Here is a 22866-nt window from a genome sequence, read left to right on the forward strand (position 1 = left end):
TGACATGTTACATAGATCATAATACCTACCTACCAAAATGTTTTAACTACTGAATGATAATGTAAAAAGAACAAAGAAGAAAGGGTTGACTTGATGGACAAGCACTAATTCTTAGTTACATCTACTCCAAACATACATCCTGTATCCTAAGAATAAAAAAAAGGTGTGTTTTCTCCATTTCTACCTCCCTCACATTCATCTACTTCAAAGGTTTAAGTTGCACTATTTACATGCATACTAAATTCCCAGGAAAAAGAGGACACAGCTATCATTCCAGCAAAAATCACAGAACAGAGCCTCAAGATTCAACTACAAGAAAATACAAGAGTAAAAAAGTAACAACACATTTCCTAGGGCTGCTGCAATTTAGTCCACAGCTGCAGAAATACCTGTATCCAGTACTCCATTTTACTCCAGTAAAAAAAAAAAAAGGGAAATGAGAAAGAAAGGAAGAAAGGAGGGAGGGAGGGAGGGAGGGAGGGAGGAGGAAGGGAGGGAGGGAAGGAGGAGGGAGGGAAGGAAGGAAGGAGAGAGAAATGACAGCTAAGAATTCTCCATGCCTTTAACACGTTCCATACCAGGAAGGGATAATGTGATTCACTTAGAGGCCTGCTTTTGGCTCCTGGTCAGAGGAAAGAGCCAAGTCACAGACACTCTAATTAGAAAGTGAACTTAAAGCCTTCCAGCTTGGATTTTCCACAAGACTCCAGATGGCAACCACTCATGAACACACTACTGGTCTAGATTAAATTCTAATTATTGTTTTGTGGTGTGTACTTGTGGCATGCATGCACACACACTCCACACCTTCTTTTCTCATTCGCACCAGCATTAAGTAATTTTTAAGTAATACTGGAGGGTAGACCCCATTGCAAGTAACCACAAGACTCATGAAAAAAAAAAAAAAAACAATGACTTGGGTTGTCTAGAGAATCTTTAAATCTAATATGTGGGCTTTTTGATAGAAAATATTCTAGTTTTTAAAGCACTTTTGTTCATATAACAGAGTGTTTCTCAAACTTAGCTAACTGTGGATACTTTTATTACTGTACTTAATGTGAATTTTAGCTTATTCAGATGCTCGTCTTTCCTATATAAACTATGAACACATAAAACTGGGGTTGTTTCCTTTAAGCTCCACACCATGCACATGTCAAAGGTAAGACTTCCTAACATGGGGTGAGGACTAGTTAAGTATCTTTCTCACTGAAACAAAATTAGATCCAGTTCCTGAACTTTAACACAGGTATAATGTAAGTAGCATACTTGGCATAGATTACACGATAGACAATGTGTTTCTGTGTACTGACATACAAACATTAAAAAGATAAGCCACTTAGTAAGTAATTAAATGTCTGTGTCTGTCTGTCTGTACTAATTTTGGATAAGAAATTTACTTCCAATTAAAGACAAAGGAAGAAAAGAATGGAGAGGGAAGGCACTAAGCCCAGGATTTTCTACACTTTTGTGCAGGACGGCTATGTAATAACTGTTGACTGACAGAAAAAAGGTAACTATACTTCAAGACACTAGAGCAGTGGTTCTCAACCTTCCTAATGCTTTAATAGAGTTCCTCATGTTGTGGTGATCCTCAACCATAAAATTATTTTTGCTGCTGCTTCATAACTGTAATTTTGCTACTGTTATGAATCGTAATGCAAATATCTGTGTTTTCTGATGGTCTTAGGTGATCCATGTGAAAGGTCACTTGACCCCCAAAGGGGTAGAGACCTACAGGTTGAGAACTGCTGTATTTGTGGTTTCCTTACGTTTCTAAAATGGGGTATGGGGGCATGGGGGTAAGAGGGTAAGGAAATGGTTATAAGGTCAAGAATTGTCTTATCATGAAATATTCTTTTCCTAAAATATCAGCTACTTTTTTCTTGGCTTACTTTTTTAAAATTTGTATGTATGGGTGTTTTAATTATATGTATAACTGTGTACCATGCACATGCCTGGTGCCCTTGGAAGTAAGAAGGCATCAGATCTCCTGGAACTGGAGTTACAGACAGTCGTTAGCTGCCATGTGGGAAATGGGAATCCAACCCTAGTCCTTTACAAGAGCAACCAGTGCTTTTAAGCACGGTGTCATCTCTAGTCCCTCCTGACTTACTCCAAAGCTTGTATTTACTAAGTCCTCTTTTGACCAGTAAAGAGCATTCTACAATATTAGCCAGATGATCTCCGTAAGATAATCCCAACTCCCATAAAATGATAGCAAATTATCCTAACCTAGAGCTACACATAAGTGAGAATTATTAATGATAAATTTATTATGAACAGGCAAAACAAAATATATGCTGTCCATAAGTAACAGTACTTTTCTCTCTCATCTCACATTTCTGAATAAAGAGCATGGCTAAAAAAAAAATCAGCTAATACATCTTATATAGTTTTTAATATGAGTTGAACAAATCCATTAACATGTCTGGAAAAAGAAATCTTCAAATTCTAGGGACCTCTTTAATTTATAGGTGTTTCCAGGAGTATTTAACAAGACATCTGTATTTGGGAGATAAGGAGCATTGCATTTTATGTCATCGAGAACATACGTTTCATTTTCAGCTCCATTGGTCTTGCTTTTTCGTTGTTTCTGTTCATTGGTTGCTGGAGGGGCCTGGCCCATGGCAGGGGGTTTCCGTTTTGCTAACATTTTCCGTTGTCTTTCTATCTCTTCTCTCTGTGAATTTATTCTTTCCTGTTGCCTAGAAATATAAAAGATATGACACAGAAAAAGGTAAATATTTAGCTGTCATTGTTGTGGAATGAACATAAACATGCATGTCTGACGACTTCATTGTCAGAGGTCTGTAGTTAGCCTTTAGGATGTAAGAGTCAAAGAATCAGGGAGGACTTAGTTAGGACTTAAAGGTAAGAGAAAGTGGATAATTATCTGCCTTATAGACTTAAAATATGCCTTTAAAGAATACAGTATTGTGAATGCATTCTTCAGATTCAATAAAAACGGAGGCTTATGAACATCATATTTATCTGACTATCCATCCATATATACATATACCATAAACACAGAGTACATAGATTCCAAAATATATTTGGAGAAATAGTAGGCTACATATTCTGAGACCTCTTGCCTAAACATGTAAACGTAGATACAGCAACAATCAAGTGTCATAAAGATTCTCCTATCAACCCTTGGGTGTTCTTCAAACTGTTTAGCTGTGTATACAAATAATAAGGTCATTTAAGCAATGTCTTCATTTAGATTTACTTTGGGAGTACAAATCTCAATAAATTGTAGTATGTCTTATAATAGGAAATGTACATTACCAACTATTTCTTTGAATATATTTGACTTTATTTTATGTGCATTGGTGTGAGGGTGTTAGATCCCCTGGAAAACGAGTTACAGACAATTGTGAGCTGCCATGTGGGTACTGGGAGTTGAACCCGGGTCCTCTGGAAGAATAGCCAGTGCTCTTAACCACTGAGCCATCTCTCCAGCCTCATACCAACAATTTTTAATGTATTTATCACCCCACCTAATGTATTCACATACCACCACTGTGTGTGTGTGTGTGTGTGTGTGTGAACTGCCATGGACCTAGCTGCTTCCCCACTACCATGAACAACATACTGTCTCAACAGGGAACTACAAATAAATCTGTCCTTCTTCAAGTTGCTACTTGTTAGGTATTTGGTCACAGGAATGAAGAAAAGTAATAAATATGCCCTACTACCAAAACAATACTTTATCTGGCAATAGGGTCACTAAATTAGTTAAGAAGTCATACTGGCATAGTGAGCCTTAAATCCAATGACTGATGCCCTTACAGGAGGAAAGCAAAGAGAGCCTCATCAGGAGCATCCCATGTGAAGACAGAGGTAGAAACTAAAGCTAAAAGCCACAAACCACAGCCCTGGGACACCAAGACCTGGGAGAGGCCAAGGATGACTGAGTTCTGGAGCTTAGTCCTGCTATACCTTGTTTTCAGACTTTCTTGCTCCTGAACTATGAAAAAACAAAATTCTCTTTTGTTTTAAACCACAAAGCTTGATATTTTGAATACTAGCACCTTCAACAGCAAAGTGCATTCCAGACCCAACCAGACTATTAATAACTAGTAGGCAATGTAGTTGAAAAAACGAATTTTCAGACATTATTTTAACTTCTCCCATTAAAAAGGATCTGACACTCGAGCAACAAAATGAATTGTCTTAACATGGATCTGCCTGAGAATTAGATGACGCCCTAGAAAATACTTTAAAATAGGTAGCCTCTTAGGCCGGGCGTTGGTGGTGCACGCCTTTAATCCCAGCACTCGGGAGGCAGAGCCAGGCGGATCTCTGTGAGTTCGAGGCCAGCCTGGGCTACCAAGTGAGCTCCAGGAAAGGCGCAAAGCTACACAGAGAAACCCTGTCTCGAAAAACCAAAAAAAAAAAAAAAATAGGTAGCCTCCTCACACATGTGAGAAAAGACCTAGACAAGCATGACAATACTGTAATTTAGTTTACCCTCACTGGCATTCCACATCTTAAATGACCACAATTTTGCATTCATGTCAAATTATACTTATCTAATCATATTTCAGTACAAAGAATTTTACTGTCTCACCACTGACTGAAACTTAAATAAAACAGTGCTCTGAATAATAATATTTGACATCAATTTCTCAGAACTATAAACTTCTTTGAAAAAGTAGAAACACTTTAAAAAGAAAAAAGTATTACTCTAGCCAAAAAATATTAAGAGACTGATACAATTTTCTAATTAGAAGGTAAAGCTTTCTTTTAGAGAATTAAGGACCTCTCAAATATGAGACAAGGAATAAAATAAGACAACACTATTTTGAAGTTTCTGTAGAGGCTGTTTGTATGCCTCAGGTTTAAGATCAAATGATCTTGGAACTTGGATCTTCCCATAAAACCTAGTAATGGTGCCTGCCTGGTGTTCAGCTTCCTCATCTACAAACTACTTTATATGTCACAGCTTACATTTCTTTTTTGAACTGGTCTAAAACTAACTCATAATTCTCTTCCCTCACAGCCTCCAAGTACTATGATTAAAGGTACATATTTCTTTTTTTTCCCCTCTTTTCTTTTCCTTTCTCTCTTCCTTTTTTAATTAAAAAGAATTTTTTTTTTCTTTAAAGACTGGCCTCTAATTATGTAGCCCATGCTGACCCAGAACTATCCTGACTGCTGGAATTACAGGTATGAATAATCCTATCTGGTGAGTCATGGGGTTTCTTATGTATGGAAACACCATGTGTGAAGTAATCACACATACTCCTTTACAACTCAAGAATTTGAAAAGCTGTACTGGAACTGAGAATGGCACACGGCTGTAGCTGCAGAGGTTGAGGTGGGAGGATCCTGAGTTCTAGGCCAAACAGAGATACATGGAAAGAAAAAAGGAGTGAAGTATTTACTGAAGCAGAACATTAGGAAATACCTACAGCTGCTGGGTATCACCAGAAATGACTTTTCAAGAGATGGGAGGTACAGCCCACCATTCACGTGACTTATATCCATGAAAAGAAAAAAGTGCTACCCAGCCAGGAGGAGCAATTTGAGTCTATAATCTTTACTGCTAAGTCTCACTTCGCTCTAATAGCAAAATCATTTTGCTTTTGTTTTTGTTTTTCAAGACAAGGTTTCTCCGTGTGGCCATGGCTGTCCTGGATCTTGCTCTGTAGACCAGGTTAGCCTTGAACTCACTGAGATCCACCTGCCTCTGCCTCCCAAGTGCTGGGATTAACCGCTGGTCACAATTTTTTTTTTTTTTTTTTGGTTTTTCGAGACAGGGTTTCTCTGTGTAGCTTTGCGCCTTTCCTGGATCTTGCTTTGGAGACCAGGCTGGCCTCGAACTCACAGAGATCCGCCTGGCTCTGCCTCCCGAGTGCTGGGATTAAAGGCGTGCGCCACCACCGCCCGGCTACAAAATCATTTTTATACTATGGTATGATATAAAATTTTCAGAGCCTTCTAGGCATTAGGTTGCTTACTCAACAAAATGCTGCTATCAGCAAAAGCTGTATTTCTTTCATTATTTTATTCCCTTATACATGTCCACCAATTTTTTGAGTCCAAGCGAAAATCAAGTAGCCATTGTCATCTAAGAAGCAGCCATTGTCAAAAGCCAGTAGGAGCAACTATCCCACCCGAGAATCAGTCTGAGGACATCAAGCTCAGCACAACAGGCACAACTTAGGCTACTAAAGGAGATTTGAGTAGCAATATCATCTGACCTCCTATTCATGAATGTTGAATGGGCAATTTGCTCTTCTTGGTCAAGGTGCTATGGGATGGCATGCCTTGGTGGAACTGCCTTACTGAACTTGAACCACACAGGTATGCCTAGCTCCATAGAGAAGATGAGACTCTGAACTTCTGGTACCTGGTATGATGCTTTACTTTCAGGATATTCTCTGATTTGACAGCCTCTTCTTATTAAAACAACCACCACCACACACATTTGGTACATTTGAGAAGTAAAAACACACTTGAACAAAGTTTGAGGTTGATGCTTCATACACCAAACAATGACTACTACTACTACTGTGTGTAATTCAGGCTAATTATAATGAAGTATGTATTATATATAGCATCAATAGTTGTAGGTTTCTTTCAGGGGCCAATTTGTTATTTATGCTTCATTATTGCTCAAAAGTAGTAACATGCTCTCCAATTCACATTAAACAATCTATTTCAACAAAGAAAAATGGGAAAGACAATCTAAGTCCCAAATGTGATCTGGAGATCAAAAGTTGGAGTGTCTTGATTAAAAATAGTTATTTAGTTCAGTGGAAGAGTGCTTGTCTAGCATGAATGAGGCCCTAGTTTCAATCCTAAGTACAGGAAATAAGTAAATTACTAATAAAAATGCAATGTCTCCAACCACCTTCCAGTCTTAGATGAAACATATTTAACAAATCAAAATAAAAAAAGTTAATGTAACATTATAGATATACAACAAAACACACACACACACACACACACACACACACACACACACACACATTCACTCATTCACTCACTCACTCACTCACTCACTCACTCACTCACTCACTCATTCTGTGTTTATGTGTCTGTCTGTCTTGTTTTTGAGACAGGGTTTTCATCATGTAGTCTAGGCTGGCCTGAATTTGCTTTGTAGTCTAGACTGGCCTTGAACTGATAGCAATTCTTCTGCCTCCATTTCCCAAATGCTGGAATTATAGGTATACATCACCACTTCAGGAATAAAGACACACAGAGTGAGTGTGCATGCATGTGTATGTATGTCGTGCGCGTGCACGCGCGCACACACACACACACACACACACACGCACACACACACACACACACACTTTTTCCAAATCTTGAGCTGTTACTCACAGTTCAAATTTGGGGATTTAAAATATTAAATTCCAATTTGGAATAAATGCTTGTGTGTTTCAAACCAAAAGTTCTGAGATAGAGGACGAGTGTTCAGGATCTAAGGTACAAACAGGTGGACAGTGGGGCTGGTCACTAGCCTAACTACTGGTGGAGGCCTGGCCTCAAGGAAGGGACTATTTGCTGTGGATATTGCTCTATATAAATAAAAACTGATGGCCAGTGACCAGACAGGAAGTATAGGCGAGACAAGGAGAGAGGAGAATTGGGAAACAGGAAGAAGGAGAGAGACACACTGGAGCCACCGCCAGGACAAGCAACATGTAAAGACACTGGTAAGCCACCAGCCACGTGGCAAGGTATAGATTTATAGAAATGGGTTAATTTAAGATATAAGAACAGTTAGCAAGAAGCCTGCGAAGGCCATACAGTTTGTAAGTAATATAAGCGTCTGAGTGATTATTTTATACATGGATTGTGGGACTGCAGGGCTTGGTGGAACCTGGAGAGAAGCCCTCCAACAACAACTATTGCTGATGATTAGCCACCATCTTTGTAAAGAGCTCCAAGGACATGTCTCACAAAGTTCTTTATGGTTTTGTCCTACGTTCAATCCCAGAGTTTCTATCCTAGGTCCTTGCCAGACTGCTTTTTGCCCAGCCGGCTCCTTATAAAAGTGTACCACCCAGAGTTGAGGGTGTAACAGAACACTGGCCTACAATGTGAGGCCCACACTGCTCTTATCAGGTGCTGGGTTTGAGCCCAACACTTAAAAAAAAAAATTATTAATTAAAAAGCAATCAAGTAAAACTCTGAATCTGTCTTCCTTACTTCAGTAATTTTGAATCTTTTAGGCCCAGTGCAGAACTCACTTAGAACTCAAGTTTTTATCCTTTTGATTTTCTACATTGTTTTATATTCTACGTTAGAATGTTACAGAAGCATGAGTCTCCTGGCTCAGCTGCTTGAGTATGGGATTACAAGTGTGTAGCACCACACCGATCCTACATTCCTTTTTTTTTTTAAATTTTATTTATTTATATTTTATGTATGAGTGCTCTGTTTGTACACCTGCATGCCAGAAGAGGGCACCAGCTCCTATAATAGATGATTGTGAGCCACCGTGTGGGTGTTAGGAATTGAATTCAGGACCTCTGGAAGAACAGCCAGTGCTCTTAACCCCTGAGCCATCTCTCCAGCCCCAACCCCACATTTCTTTACTGATTCTAAGTAGAGAAAACTTAGAAAAATCCAAATACATTTAACAATTCCCCATTCGACCCGATAGTAGACTTACTTGATGAGGTTTTGGAAAGCATAGCCATCTGTCCACTGCTCAGTAAAAGAGGCTCCGTGGCGGACAGTAGTAAAATGGCCCAATCGCAAACGGTCCTGCATGCTCTTATCTCTGCACGCCATCTTCTCTTGTTTGGACTGAGGGGAAAAGGACCAAAACAAGTAACACTTTAACTAGCAATTCTTACAAACTGAAAATTAGAGGATTATCAAGGAAAATACTGTTGATAAATCATATACCAATTCAAAAAGGGAAAGATGGGAAGGGAGGGGGAAAAAAGAAAGGAGGGGAGGAGACATCCAACACCTGAAATAAACTCAACAGGGACAAGCTGTCAACCTCACACTCAAAGCAATGAATAGCCAGAAACCATGTCCATATTATTACCTAGGAAGTCGTGGTCTGGTGGACATGCAAGGAAAAACCTCTAGCTATCAAATCATAAGAATCTGATTCCTCAGAAATTCTACACTGCAATATTTTCATCTTAGTTAAGAAGGTGTTACGCAATGACACACATTAAATACCTTAAGATATGGACTTCAGGCTACATTATCACTAACCTTTTCTATAAGAAGCTTCTTGCTCATGGTGACACATCTGTTTAATCGTTCCTTGTATTTCTCCAGCATTTTTTGCTGTTCATCTATCTGCCGTCTCAAATCACAGTTAGCCTTCAGTGGGAAAATATTTTTTTAATTAGTTTTAAGGAAGATAGATTAGTAGAAAGTACTTCCTAGGAAAAGAGAAAAAGTATTACTCTGTGCAGTAAGCATGCCTCTATAAAGGAAGCATTTCACCCCTTTAATCATTCTTTAAGCTACCATGTGAGTGCTGTTTATGTTCAAGTTACTCTGTTTTCAACTTAGAAGTTCTGTTGGTAGTGCTATAGAACCAATCCAAGCCCTTAAGCAAGTATGCTAAACATGAGCTTACCAAGGATTTAAAGCCTCAAGCTTATGTCTAAAGAGAAAAGGAACATGCGTTCTCACAAATGACTCTCATCCATGCCCACACTAGACAGAAATAAGATCCTGCTTCAAGAATGTGAGGATGTAAGTACACAGTTAATTTAGCTGTGGTCAGAAGCCTATAGGACGGGTTAGATGCTTTGAAAAATTCAAGGTTCCTAAAATAACAGAGAAAGGAAGAACCACTAACCCAAGGTCAAATCTGGCTTTGTAATTCCTGAATTTTTCCCTCAGTTGTTAAAAAAGAACAAAAGGACAAAACTCTACTCTTGCCAAATAACGACGCTTCTTTGGATGATAGGGGAATTTATTTTTTAACAACTAAATGATATAAGCCTTTTTATAACAACAAAATTTGCTGTTAAAAAAATGTATGGGTGTTTTGCCTGCATGTACATCTGTGCACCATGTGCATGACTTCTGAGACCAGAAGAGGGCACTGGATTCCCTGGAACTGGAGTTACAGACGCTTGTGAGCCATGATATAGGTGCTAGGAAGCAAATCTGGGCCCCTGAAAGAATAGCAATTGTCTTTAATCACTGAACCATCTCTCCATTGTCTTTCATTGCTTTTGTTTTTTAAGACAGGAGCCCACCATGTAGGATGTACTGGAACTATTATAGACCAGGATGGCCTTGAACTCACAGAAATCTCCCTGTCTCTGCCTCCCGATCACAGAGCTTAAAGGTATGTGCCTACTACAGGGCAGCTTCATTTTTAAAGGAGTCTGTATGAAACAGCTTCCTTTTCAAATGGATCTACTCTCTACACAGGCGTAAATTATTCCTATTAGTTGTTATTACAGAATCCTACAGACCATGTTGTCAAAGGAAAAGTCTTACTCCACTTGGGTAAGTGGGACTGTGTAACTCATACTGAAGAACTATAAGCAAATGAGCAAGGAGTGTATCTATAAAATCTAACACACTTCCGGAAGGTGAGCCTTCTCTCCAAGTCTCTGGAGAGATAAGGAGAACCAGCCTCTGGCATTTGAAGTCTAGTTTTTAACATTAATCATTTCTAGGAGTCCATGCTATGCTATGGTAGGAACTGGCTGACAGTACCCAACATCTCACTAAAATGGGAAAACTCAATGATAAACTTACACCTGCCTGAAAGGAAATTATAAAAATTAAAAAAAATAAAAATAAAAAAATCTGTGACTTCACCCTACAACATTCTCCAGCACAGAAACACAAATTCTGCCAGGTATAATATGCCTGTAACCTCAGCACTGTGGCAGAGGGTGAGTTAGAGGCTAGCTTGAGCTCTAAAGCCAAAAATGTCTTCAGACAGGAAACGGGGGAGGGATTTCAACCAAATCTACACATTCTAATCTATTTGGGGAAAATGGCAGCTGCCCTTCTGGGTTTTCTTTGTTGATGGATCCATTCCTTCAGTACTGCTTGACATTCAAACAAAGACAGAAACAGAGTGTGTTGACGGGAGGAGGGGTGAGCTCAGGAGTGCAGACAGCGGTAGACCACGTGCGCTCAGCACGCATGAGGCCCGGTTCTGGTTCATCACAACTGTCAACTTGGCACAGCCTAAAGTAATGGGAAAGACAGCGAGCAACTGACTGGATCAGACTGGGCTGTAGGCATGCATATGGGTGATTGATGGTCTGGATGTAGGTAGGAGCCTCAGCCTACTGGGGGCCCAGCATCCCTATGCAGATGGCCCTGAGCTGTGTAAGAAGGATAACTAAGCATGTGCATTGAGCCATCCAGCAAGCAGCATTTCTTTACGGTTTTGCTTCAAGGTTCTGTCCTGACTCCACCGACGCTAGACTGACCTGGGAGTACAAGGACATTCACTTTTTCCCTCCTTTAAGCTGTTTTTGGTCAAACCGTTTTCTAACAACAGAAAGGGAACGGGAAGAGGCTGTGAGTTCAATCCACAGAAGACGACAGGCAGGGAATCCAGTAGCAGAAAAGCCGGAGGAAGATGGTGAGGCACCCAAGAAGTGGAACCAAGTTAGGACGTAAGCTTTCACATATTCCACCATCTCAGTCTGGGTTTGTCTCCAACACTGTTTCCCATCCCAATGGTGGGGAGTCATGTAGACAAGGGCTCTACTACATGCGCCCTTAAAACCATCATCTTGACAAACAGGCTATGAAGAAAGGAAGTAAAACCATAATCCTTGTTGAGTCCAACAAAGCTACTCTGGATAAAACCCTAATGTATACCGGAGTTTGACTAAAGATTTTTTTTAAAATTTTTTTAGGGGAGGGGCTTTTGAGACAGGGTTTCTCTGTGTAGTTTTGGTGCCTGTCCTGGATCTTGCTCTGTAGACCAGGCTGGCCTCGAACTCACAGAGATCTGCCTGACTCTGCTTCCCTAGTACTGGGATTAAAGGCGGGCTCCACTACCACCTGGCTTAAGGATTTTATTTATATAGACAATGTCACTAGAAATCTTAGTTGGCAATTCAACTAGCCCCCCTCCCCAAATGGAAAAAAATAAAACCAGTTCCAGGGAGATGGGAAGATGTTTCAGTAAGTGTGAGTGCTGTTGTATAAGCATGAGGACCTGAGTTCAAATCCTAACAACCATAGAAAAACCAGATACAGCTGTGAACACCAGCAGTGTGAGGGGCAGAGGAAAATCACTGGGGTTTATGACCACCAGTCTAGCTCATGGGGGAGGGGATGCTGCTCATACAACATGCACATATGGGCCTGCCCCCAGCTCACATGTGCATACAATACAATACAACACACACACACACACACACACACACACACACACACACACACACACACTCACTGCCCACAAACAAAAAATACTTCAAGCAAACAATCAAAATATAAGTAAGATTGTTAAGAATAAATGACTCTTCTCCTTCAAATATGGGGAAACCTAACCAAAAAAAAAGAGGCTAAGGAATGTTAACTCTGAATGAGGAATGTTAACATCAGTTTGAAAATGCAGAAAATGTTGGCATGGTGACACACACCCTTTAATCCTAGGCACTGGGGAGGCCCAATCATTCAGTTAAAACAATGTGGATCAGTGATGACAAGTTGCATATACAAAGTACATTCTGGGCTTCATCAAGATGAAGCTGGGTGTCTCCTTCCCAGCACTGGCTGTCAGACATGTACTCAAGTAAATGGACAAATGTCTGTCCTGTAAGAAGCTCTGGAGGAAGAATGAAAGTGCTGCCATTCAAATTCACACTAGGAACAAGAGCACAGATATTCCTACAGAGCAGGGCATCCTGACCCATGGTCAAGTGAGCCTTCTGGTAATAAGGGACATTCCTGTTGTAGAGAATGGAGAACTGAAGAGAGAAAAGTACAAATCTGCTTGCATTGTACTGTGGCTGCCAATCTGAATGCTCTCAGCTTGGTTATTATTATTATTATTATTATTATTATTATTATTATTATATAAAGAGAACAGAGATGTATTCTGGGACTGACAGATACTGTCATGTCTCAGTCACTGTAGAGCCCAAATGATCTAGCAAAGTCTACAAATAGTCTGTGTCTCTAAAGAAGATGATGTCTGCTCATACGTTGTTTGAAAGTCTTTCAACAGAGAAGGTAGGAAGCCCAGGACCAAAGCGCCCAAGATTCAGTAGGGTACCCTTCATGTCCTGCAACATACACACCAGCACATTGATCTGAGGAAACAATGCACTAGGAAAAATAAGAGGATGTAGAATAAACTAAACTTTTGCCTAGAGAATGAAGGAAGCCAAAGAACAATTCCAGGCACACACTGCCAAGAGACACCGGCTGTCCTCACTTCTATTTCTGAGTCCTGTCAAAAATACAAATTTTTGCTGGGTGGTGGTACACACCTTTAATCCCAGCACTTGAGAGGCAGAGGCAGGTGGATCTCTGTGAGTTCGAGGTCATCCTGGTCTACACAGTGAGTTTCAGGACAGCCAGGGCTACACAGAGAAACCCTGTCTTGAACACCCTCCAAAACAAAACAAACAAACAAAAACCCCAAATACCAAATTTTTAAGAGGAACAAATACTTGCAGGAAGGTTCAGAGGGTTAAGGTTCCCGATGCCAAGCCTTCAGACCTGAGTTCATTCAATCCTGAGACTGCACAGAGGTAAAGAATATCCAGTTGTGCTCTGGCCTCTATGCACAGACCATGGCTCCAGGTGTGCATACACACAAAGCAAATACCATTTTTTAAGTAACAAATGGCCACCGGGATACATGAGACCCTGTCTTAAAAAAGGTAAAACTAAGGGCTAAAAAGATGGCTCGGAAGTTAAGAGCTCTTGCAGAGGATCCAGGTTCAATTCCCAGCACCCACATGGCAGCTCACAATCATCTGTAACTCCAGTTTCAGGGGATCTAATGACCCCTTCTGACCTCCACGGGCAACAACCACATAGGTGGTGCTAATACATACATATATATAGGCAAAACATCCACACATAAAGTTGAAAAAAAATTAAAAACAAGTAAAAATGATGATCAGATCCTGAATCAAGGAAAAGTGGAGAGAAGGGGGGGAAGAAGAAAGAGAAGGAAATATATCTCCTAGGGTGTTAGACTTGATGGCACTGGCTTATTATGCCAGCACTTGGGAAGCTGTGGCAGGAGGATTACAAATTGAAAGCCAGTCTAGGCTACACAGTAAGATTCAGTCATGTACATGCATGCTGCGCACACATGTGTACACATACAGTGTAGGAAGTCAAAGATCCAAAAGGAGCTGAATGGTCCATGTAAAAATAGGTTTTTAAAATGCAAGAAATGGGACTGCAGAGATGGCCCTGCAGTTAAAAGCACTTACTGCTCTTATAGAAGACCCAGATTCAATTCCCAGTACCCCCACACACAGTGGTTCACTAACTACCTCTAGTTCTAGGGGACCCAACATCCCCTCCTGACCTCCATGGTTTCCTGCACATATGTGGTGCACACATACTCACACACATACACATATAAACAGCCAATAAATCACTTAACAATTAACAACAAAAGCTACTAGGTGTGGTGTTGCATACTTTAAATCCAACACTTGGGAGGGGGCAGAAGCAGAGGCAGGCAGGTCACTGAGAGCTCAAGGTCAGCTTAATCTAGATATTAAGTTCTAGGCCAGCCAAGCTACAGAGAAAGACCATGTCTCAAAATAAAAAGAAAAGAAAAAAAACAAAACAAAACAAAAACAAAAACAAAAAAACAACCAAGAATATACACATTAATATTTTCAAATGGTAAAAACGTGAAACTTAATCCAATAATTCTACACGAACTACAACTCCACATAACTGCTTCCCTAACATAAATTCAAGTATCAAAATACTATATCATAAATTCTCCAACTTAAAGAAGGTATTCATAATGGAGGACATGATTCTAGCTCCTCCTCGGGTCCTCTGGTTTACTGTGTTATCTGGCTATAGTAATTATCCACAATATGCACATGATCCAGACACGCAGCAGTGGTGCTTGTTATAGAGTCTCTTAATACTCTCATACTTACTCTTAACAAATCATCTATTCTTCCTTCCTTCTTCTCTAAGTCAGAGTTCTTACTGTTTTCTAGTGCAGATATTTTTTCTATTGTGAGGTCAGACTACAAAGACAAAAGCAAACAAATTTAGAATTAGTCACAAAACATTACATGCCATCACATTTTTCTTGTCTTTTTATTTATTTATTTTTTTTTTTTTGAAGCACTTGCTAACATGAACAGTTGGATAGGTAACTCAGGAAATTAAATCTGCTTTACTCATTCCATCCTTCAAACCTTAGCAACATCCACTAAACCTGTACTGCAAAAACATTAGTTCTGGAATTAACTATACAAATCCTCACAATACTGTACATTGAATAAATAAATAAATATAGAACACCTTGGAATTGAAACAGGACTTCAGGAGACAGGACACAAGTCTCTAGGAACAAGTGTGCCCTCTAGTGGAAACAGACAAAAAGCAGAAAGGCAGAAAAGTTCTGAGCACTAAACTATCTAGGTCTCTTCAGCTTCCAAACACTGGTGGTTCCAATAAAAATTAGATCTGTTATAAAGTTCTTAATTGACAAGCATCCTGTGTTGAGAGGAACACAGAGAAGAACACCCAATAAACTAACTTATCGTAACAGTTGGAGCAAAGATCTACTATCTTTTTCAAATATAACTTCCTTTTTCTTTGGACAGTCTGAGCTGGCCTTGAAACAAGCTCCTCCTGCCTTAGTCTTCCCATTGCTGGGATTTATAGCCATATGAAATGCTCTCAGATATATTCTGTTAATGTTTATAACCTTCTCTAAGCTAGAAAATTTCTAAAGACTGTTAAAGGAAGAAATTGTGTTGGTATAACACATTTTGAAATGTAAGTAGGTCTTGCCGAGTAATTAAGCAAGTTTAAGAAATAAACCACTTTCTTAAAGGAGTAAATTAACATTTATTGTAAGCCCACTGTCACCACTGCCTGAGGCAATTAGAATCAGCCTAATTTGACATTCTATTAAATGTGAACAGTAGAGCCAGAACTTGAACCTAGGCCCAGAAACCTTCAAAATGTGTGCTCTTGTCTCCTTTCCCTGCTGCAGTACAAGCATGCCTGCTACAAAAGACCAGAAAAGTGAAGAAAGGCCTGTTAAAATGCCTTCCAAAGAACATGAAATACTCATAATACAAATTCTCAAGAGACTACACAATGGAGTACAGTCAAAGGTAAAGGAGAGACAGACAGAAGAGTTACAGACTTTCTATGTGGTTAGGCCTAGTCCTGAGTATAGCTCTGCAGCGTACTGGTCCCCAACCTACCTGGGTCTGTCTGTGCTGGATGGAGATCTGTTTTTGGGAGCTGCAAGAATGTTCTGTATTGGCAGAACCCGTAGAAGAAGGGCTGTTTTGCTGAGCCTATAATAAAAGTACATCACCAATCACAGGAAGGTTCTGCATCTTTCTCCACAAATGTGTATGAATAGAAACAATTACCTCTTTATAAAACAAACCTTTTCTAATTCAAGTCAAAAGTCATGACCAAGAGGAAAATAAAACAAGTTAAATATGAGAATCAAAAGCTGGATGTGTTACTTTCATTTTGAAGGTAGGCTTTAAATATTACAAATTAGGTTCTCTGTAAATTGGTCAGTTATTCCTATAACTTCCTTTTCCACTGTGTTCAATGAGCCTCTGTCAGAAGAGCTGAGTGACGTCTACAATGCAGGGACAACAGTCCAAGCAGAAAGGCCTGAGGGGGCGCGAGGAATGGCTCGGCTGTGAGAGCACTTGCTGCTCTTAGCCATGACTGAGTTCATTCCCAGCAGCCACACCAAGTGGCTCATAACCATCTCTAACTCCAGGTTCAGGGAATCTGATAGCCTCCTCTCCTCGGGTACCAGCATGCACATGGTGCACATAAACTCACACAGGTGTGCAGTGTACACCCACATACAAAGAGGGAGAGAGAGAGAATGTCTAGGACAGCCAGAACTGTTAAGAGAAACCCTGTCTCAAAAAAACAAAACAAAAAAAGGACTGCAAAGTATTCATAAAAGTCTCCTAAGCCGGGCGTGGTGGCGCACGCCTTTAATCCAGCATCGGAGCAGAGCAGGCGGATCTCTGTGAGTTCGAGGCAGCCTGGCTACAAGTGAGCTCCAGAAAGCGCAAAGCTAACAGAGAAACCCTGTCTCGAAAAAAAAAAAAAAAAAAAAAAAAAAAAAGTCTCCTAAATTCGGCCGGGCGGTGGTGGCGCACGCCTTTAATCCCAGCACTGGAGGCAGAGGCAGGCAGATCTCTGTGAGTTCGAGGCCTGCCTGGTCTGCAGAGCAAGATCCAGGAAAGGCTCCAAAGCTACACAGAGAAACCCTGCCGCCCCCCCTCCCCCAGGTCTCCTAAATTCACAAATATTAGCACAGAAATATATAAAACTCTGGGTTGCTCTGTGATATTCCCACTTGCTGACTTGACATATAAAAACATTTTGATTTGTGTGTGGTATATATGTACATAACACATTCCTGTGTGTGTGTGTGTGTGTGTGTGTGTGTGTGTTTGTGTGTATGCCAGAGGTCAGTATTGAATGTCTTCCTCTATCACTAACTTCTTTTTTGAGACATGGTCACTGTACCTGAAGTTCATTGATTTGGTAAGACTAACTGTCCTGCATACTTCAAGGGATCCTCTTGTCTCTGCCTTCCCAGTTCTGTGATTATAGGTGTGTCATACCTAGCTTTTTAAATGGGTACTGAGGATCTATACTTAGGTCCTCATGCTTGAACATGGTTTACTGAGTCATCTCCCCAGATTATATTTTAAATGACTGTGTGTGTGTGTGTGTGTGTGTGTGTGTGTGTGTGTGTAAAGGGGTCTTTTGTTGTTGCTCTGGTGGTGCTAGGGACCAAAATCTATCTTGCATGTGCTAGGCAGGTAAGTACTTTACCACTGACTCACAATTCCAGCCCTAGGCAATTTTAAAATTTTATATAATTTAGGTGTAATATAATTCAACAATTGAGGAATTCATTCACAGTAGCTCTTTAAATCAAGGTACACCTAAAACATAACTCATCACAGACACAACCAGGAAATATCAGATATTCTTAGAATTATGAGATAATGAAAACACAGTTCTATAAGCTCAGATAATGCAGTTCCCAAACATGTAAACTTGAGAGTCTTAGTGGTAGAATAGGGTAACAAACAGGAGGCCTTGGGTTCAATGTCAAGCATCACAGAAGAAGGGGAAGAAGAGGAGTAGGTTAGGGAAGAAGAAGAAAATACCAATTTCTTCCCATCATTCCTATATATCCCTTTTATTACTGCTGCTACCAGTATGTTAGATATACTACAACTATCATCTACTGAACAATTGCTTTAAGCTTAATGCTTCAATGCCAATTTAACATATAATCCTTATATTTAAAAAAAAGGCTGGGGTCAAGTGTGGTGACGCACACCTTTAGTCCCAGCACTTGGGAGGCAGAGGCAGGCAGATCTCTGAGTTCAAGGCCAGCCTGGTCTACAGAGCAAGTTCCAGGTTGGCCAGAGCTACATATTAAGTCTCAAAAATACAAAACAGGCTCGGGAGATGACTCAGTTGGTGAAGTGCCTGCCATGCAAGTGTATAAGGACTAAAGTTCAGATCCCACCTGCCTATACAAAAGCTGAGTGAGCACAGTGGTATGTGGTCCTAGCACTAAGGGGCAGGAAAAGAGACATCAGTCTAGCCAACTGGTGAGCTCCAGGTTCAATAAATCATTTAGCTTAAAGTGACTGTTCAGTAGATGATAGTTATATCCAACACAGTAGTAGGAACAGTAATAAAAGAATATATAGAAATTATGGGAAGAGCTGGGCAGTGATAGTGCACACCTTTAATCCCAGCAGCTAGGAGGCAGAGGCAGGAAGATCTCCGGGTTTGAGGCTAGTCTCCTCAGGGCTACACAGAGAAACCCTGTCTCAAAACAAACAAACAAACAAACAAAAACAAAAAACAAAAAAACAAAACAAGAAATTATGAAAAGAAATTGACATTTTCTTCCTCCTCTTCTTTCCCAACCTCCTACTCTTTCTAGCTATAATAATAATAATAATAGTAATAATAATAATAATAATAATAATAATAATGTAGAGAAGTGATTGAGGAACAGCACCCAGTGTCAAACCTCTGGCCCCCATAAGCCCTGCATACGTACACACAAAATTCCTATAAATTGGTGATTATTATTTTTATTTTACAGACAAAGAAAATATAGTCAAATCTAGGTTATCAAGCTAGTTAAATGAGATCATTAGAACTGGGTGCATCCATCCTAATTGTTCTCAATGACAAGAGTAGGCAGTGGCGCACGCCTTTAATCCCAGCACTCAGGAGGCAGAGGCAGGTGGATCTCTGAGATCAAGCCAGCCTGGTCTACAAAGTGTGTTCCAGGACAGCCAGGACAACACAGAGAAATCCTATCTCAAAAACCAAACAAACAAACAAAGCCCATAAGAATGAATATCCAGCCGGGCGGTGGTGGCGCACGCCTTTAATCCCAGCACTCGGGAGGCAGAGCCAGGCGGATCTCTGTGAGTTCGAGGCCAGCCTGGGCTACCAAGTGAGTTCCAGGAAAGGCTCAAAGCTACGCAGAGAAACCCTGTCTCGAAAAAACAAAAAAAAAAAAAAAAAAAAAAAAAAGAATGAATATCCATTAACTTCATTTAACAAATGCTATAACACTGTAAGGTGGGCTATATAATTACACTCCATTTTTGATGATGATGATGATTAGTCTGTATCACATGTGCCCACAGGGGCCAGAATAAGGTATCAGATCCCAGAGACCTGGAGTCACAGGTGTTTGTGAGCTGCCTAATGTGGGTATCTGAAACTAAACTTTGGTTCTCTGCAAGGACAAAAGTGCTCTTAACCACCAAGTCATCTCTCTAACCCACATTGATTTTTTGTTGTTGGTTGGTTGGTTTTGGTTTTTTGAAGCAGCGTTTCTCTGTGTAGCCCTGGTTGTCCTGGAACTAACTCACTATGTAGACTAGGCTGACCTCAAACTGAGAGAAATCCATCTGTCTCTGCCTCCCAAGTACTGGAACTAAAGGCATGTGCCACCATCGCCTGGTCATTTTTTTTTTTTTTTTAAGACAGGGTTTCTCTATATATCCCTGGATGGACTCAAACTCCAACCTTCTGAGTGCTTATAGATTATAGTTGTATACCACTATACCGGATCTATGAACACTCCCTTTTATGTATTCATGCCACAACAATTTACTGAATACTTGTAATGTCTAAACACATGGTCAAGGGAAACAAGCACAATCCACACCTTATTCTGCCTAAAGGGAGTTTATAATTCAAAGGAGGGCAGGCCTATAATCCTAGCTACCTGAGAAGCTGAGGCAGAAGAATCATAAGTTCAAGGCTGATTTGGGCAACTCACTATGACCCTATCTCAGAAAAAGGAGGGAGGGGGAAGAGATGGGAATATGCTGAGTTGCTGAGTGCTCACCTACTAAGTACAAAGCTCACTATCCAATACTGAAAGAAAAAGTAAAACACTCAATAAATATTTGTTGGAATAAACTGTTGACTGGGTATGGTGACTCATGCCTCCCGTTTACGGGAGGTGGGAATTCACAAGTTCAAGGTCATTTTCAATGCAATAAGGCCAGGACGGACTACATGAGACCATTTCTTAAAAACAATCTGCGCCGGGTGGTGGTGGCGCACGCCTTTAATCCCAGCACTCGGGAGGCAGAGGCAGGCGGATCTCTGTGAGTTCAAAGTCAGCTTGGTTTATAGAGTGAGTTCCAGGATAGCCAGGACTGTACCGAGAAACCCTGTCTGGAAAAACCAACAACAAACCAAGCCTAACTCCAAGCCTTCAGATGTGAGTATGTAACACGAGGTAAATGCAGAAACCAGAAAAGCAGAGGAGACCGTAGGGGTCGGGGCAATAGAGGAGAATGACAGGGTACAAGAGATTTGAAGGGGGAATGGAAAAACGTTGGGGCCACTTCTAATTAGGGAAGAGAAAGGGAGATAAACCCAGAAGAAGGAGAAGGGTAAAATAACACTAAGAATGTCTAAAGAAAGTCCGAAGGTATCAAATTATCTAAATACCTAAAATTACATAGAATACATATATAGTTTATATGAAAATTTCCCATCTGGAGCCAGGCATGGTGGCATACACTTTTAATCCCAGCACTTGGGAGGCAGGTGGATCTCTGTAAATTCAAGGCCAGGCTGGTCTACAAAGCAAGTTCCAGGACAGCCAAGGTTGTTATACAGAGAAACCCTGTCCTGAAAAACAACAACAAAAATAAATAAGCTTTCCCATCTGTGCTGACAACGTTCCCTGTAAGAGTTAGAGATGATCCAACAAAACCCTGTCACTAGGCCCTTTTGAGTTGTTGGTGAGGACTGCCCAAGAGACTCCCCAAACAGCTACTGCTGCTGCCCTTGGTTGCTTCCCAGAGGGAGAAGTGAAGTCTGACACAGGGCCTGGAGGACCTGAGCTGGACATGACCTGGTCCCACCCAACTATGATGTCTGTGAACTACCCAGGTGATGCGACAGTCGCCAACAGCTCTCTAAATGGAGCCAAGACCAGCTCAGCAAGAGGGAGAGCATGCCTGGGACTGGAGACCTAGTCAGCTACCCAGGGCCAGGGAAGTCATGGCTCTCAGATGGAGGAGATTCATGGATCTATAACCACCACTTTACAAAGCCATCACAATGCCTAACTCCTCTCTCTCTTCTCTCTCTCTCTCTCTCTCTCTCTCTCTCTCTCTCTCTCTCTCTCTGTGTGTGTGTGTGTGTGTGTGTTAAAGAATTTGAGAGAAAGCAAGACGTGTATGACAAGAATTGGAGGAAGGAAAGCAAAGGCAGGAAATGACATAACTATATCATAATTTCAAAAGATAAAAAATTATATAACAAAACAAAGATCAAGAAGGAACTGCTGAATGGACTACCATTACAATAAATACAAGCCTAGGAGAGGGTCTCTAAGAAGGTAAAAAGATACATAATCTAGAGGCAGGGTAAATCTTGAAAAAAACCTTCAGATTTGAAGGCAATAAAAGACAGGAGAGCATGAGGTCATGTTAGGTGAAGAATTCACGAAAAGACACTCATGTGCAGTCAGTAACAAGCGGTGGAACTGTCAGCCCAGTCACATCTACAAATAACTGCAATTTTCTGTGCCCAGTTTTTCAAATATTTAACATATATCTTTAATTTCTGTGAACGAGTGAGTGTGTGCACTGATGGATGGAGACGCCTAACACATTCGTGCAAGTATGCATAGAGGCAGGAAGGAGGCACTGGACCCCCTGAAGCAGAAGTTTCAGGTAATCACGAACAGTCTAATGTGGGTGCTGCTAACTGAACTTAGGTCTTGTGGAAGAGCAGCGGCATGTGCTCTTCGCTGCTGAGCCAGCTCTCTAGCTCTTTCTGGATCCTCTCTAAAATACAGTAAATCCCAACTTCCTTCCTGAGTCAGGGTCATGATGAACCTCCAGTGTTATACTGTACCAGGATACAAGCATTGTCTCCTTCTGTCATCATTAGAGGCTCTTCTCAAGCCTCTCATTTCCACATTTATTTCTGAGCAAATATGATTCTCCTGCATAGTAAAAGCCAAGAAGCAGCAAAGGACCAACTAAAAAGCTCTCTGAGAAACGACTACATTTTGGTGGGTGGGCTTTGGTAAAGTGGAGTTTACATGGGCTCCACTCTCCAACAAGCCAGTGGCTGCAGAATGCCCTCAGGGCAATGAGCACACACCCCATCTAGGAAGTCTAACCAACCCTATCA

At 40.7% G+C, this 22866-nt stretch overlaps 1 protein-coding gene across 8 annotated transcripts in view; it reads right to left on the reverse strand.

The window, feature by feature from the left end:
* Tlk2 (tousled like kinase 2) overlaps nucleotides 1-22866 on the reverse strand; it is a 114035-nt gene that overhangs the window by 31164 nt on the left and 60005 nt on the right. For 7 of the 8 annotated variants that reach the window (XM_028865141.2, XM_028865140.2, XM_028865143.2 and 4 more), the window contains 5 exons: nucleotides 16365-16460; nucleotides 15075-15167; nucleotides 9199-9309; nucleotides 8636-8772; nucleotides 2553-2705 (listed from right to left, as the gene is read on the reverse strand). In XM_028865141.2, coding sequence (XP_028720974.1) covers nucleotides 2553-2705; nucleotides 8636-8772; nucleotides 9199-9309; nucleotides 15075-15167; nucleotides 16365-16460 — 590 coding nt within the window. The remainder of the gene's footprint in view (nucleotides 1-2552; nucleotides 2706-8635; nucleotides 8773-9198; nucleotides 9310-15074; nucleotides 15168-16364; nucleotides 16461-22866) is intronic. The other variant, XM_028865144.2, reaches the window with a different exon arrangement.

The sequence above is a fragment of the Peromyscus leucopus genome, chromosome 8b, assembly GCF_004664715.2.
Source record: "Peromyscus leucopus breed LL Stock chromosome 8b, UCI_PerLeu_2.1, whole genome shotgun sequence".
In the NCBI taxonomy this organism is placed as follows: domain Eukaryota; kingdom Metazoa; phylum Chordata; class Mammalia; order Rodentia; family Cricetidae; genus Peromyscus; species Peromyscus leucopus.